Consider the following 1,886-nt stretch of genomic DNA (forward strand, 5'->3'; position numbering starts at 1 on the left):
TGAGAGAGAGAGAGAAGAAGAGACGAAGGGCAGTAGACGAGAAGTACGAGAGAGAGAGACGGAAAAGAGAGAGAAAGAGAGAGAGAGAGAGAGAAAGAAAGAGAGATCAAACCCCATTCTTAAATAAACAGAACTCTCCTCCAACATTACATGCTGCAGACAGCTAGGGTCACCAGGTTGGGTAAATGCGCAGTAAGACCCATAAATGAATGAACTTAAGCCCCTTACAAGGCATCTTTACATCACTGTGATTGAGATATGAAGTCGCCTTACAGTTCTATTTGATGTGTGTTTGTGTGTACGTAGTGTGGGGGCTGCGGAACATGTGTGTGGGTGACTGTGTGTGTGTGTGTGTGTGGTGTGTGGGGATGTGGTGGTGTGTGTGTGGTGTGTGTGTGTGTATGGTGGTGTGTGTGGGTAGTGGGTGGGTATGGGGTGGGTGGGCCTGAGTGTTATTCCCCCAGGCGTCCTGCAGTAGTACATCAAACCTAACAACAAGGAACAACGCACAAAACAACAACGTCTACTGTATAGTACTAATGCAACGTCAGGTAGTGGTCAGGGGATCAAATGGCACTTACAAAACTTACATCCATTTCAAGACATACACAGCTTCTTAATCGCATCTCCACAGTGAAACATGACACGAAAGGTAATTCGGAGCTTCACAACCACAGGCTATCTGATTAACTTCAGGTCTGCATATAAACGACAACGATACCATATATCAATCACTTCATGTTTAGACAACCTAGCTTATTAATAGATCACAATCATCTGTTGTACAACAGCCTGAAAGCTCTCCAATGTGATACTAGCAACATGTCTGCTAATGTGCGACTCTAAGAGTTATCACAGTAGAAGCACTTACTAGTAACGACCAATTTCAGATGTTCAATTTCACCACGATCGCGACTCGCACCGATGGTGTACTCTAGACGAATGGGGGATCTGTCTCTGTCTCTGTCTCTGTCTCTCTCTCTGTCTCTCTCTCTGCAGGTTGGAGCGTCCCCAGGTCCTTATCCTTTAATGTGGGAACTGCTGGTGCCAAGGTATTCTCTGAACCTACTGTAGAGGAGTTTGGATACACTGTGCAACAGTTCAGGAATCACCAAGGAAAATGGTGAGGCTACTGAGTCATGCATTGCATAGGCCGCAATGCAAAAGTACTGTGTGGTAGAAAGCACTTGGTTCTGTTATTTCACAGACATAACTTAAAGATAGTTAAATCATGGTAGGAATAGAATAATGATAATGGTACACTGTACTACACTATGCTGATGTTTTGCTGTGTCCAGTCACTCTCACACAGACATACAACACACCCCAGCAGAGCTAACCTAAACCCTACTGTTGTATCTGGGTTCGGAACCCCTACTTGGAACATCCATTTTCTCAGGCCACTGTTGTTCCTATTCTTACCACTAGGTCACATGACCCTCAGCAAAGTTGGCAACGGGGCTGGATGCAGACACTTCAAACACAGTAGTGACACACAGATACACACGCAGATACACACACATATACACGCACACAAACCCTTGACAAACCACCACACATACGTTATACAGTTGTCTGCTGATCAGCGCAGACATCACAGTTCGACTCTTAGGTTCACGTCTTTGCTCACATACTCACTTCCTGTGGTCTGTAATGCTGTCTGTCTGCATCCGGGCGACTACAGAGGAGATATTTTCCTTTTGAATATGTCTCTGCTTCCTTTCCTACCCATCATAAATAAACATGGAGACTAAGGCTAAACCTATTAACTCTCTCTGTGTGGATGGAGAAGTCAGTAACAAAGGAAACTAAGGCTTAACCTATGTCACATTAACTATCTCTGTGTGGGAGGAAACGTCGGTAACAAAGGAAACTAAGGCTTAACC

General features: G+C 44.7%; 1 protein-coding gene across 1 annotated transcript in view; it reads left to right on the plus strand.

The window, feature by feature from the left end:
* Nucleotides 1-1,886, plus strand: part of LOC111980050 (integrin alpha-2-like) — a 51,029-nt gene that overhangs the window by 6,580 nt on the left and 42,563 nt on the right. The window contains exon 2 of the mRNA XM_070449562.1: nucleotides 1,000-1,123. Coding sequence (XP_070305663.1) covers nucleotides 1,000-1,123 — 124 coding nt within the window. The remainder of the gene's footprint in view (nucleotides 1-999; nucleotides 1,124-1,886) is intronic.

Source organism: Salvelinus sp. IW2-2015, linkage group LG20 (genome assembly GCF_002910315.2).
Source record: "Salvelinus sp. IW2-2015 linkage group LG20, ASM291031v2, whole genome shotgun sequence".
NCBI lineage: Eukaryota > Metazoa > Chordata > Actinopteri > Salmoniformes > Salmonidae > Salvelinus > Salvelinus sp. IW2-2015.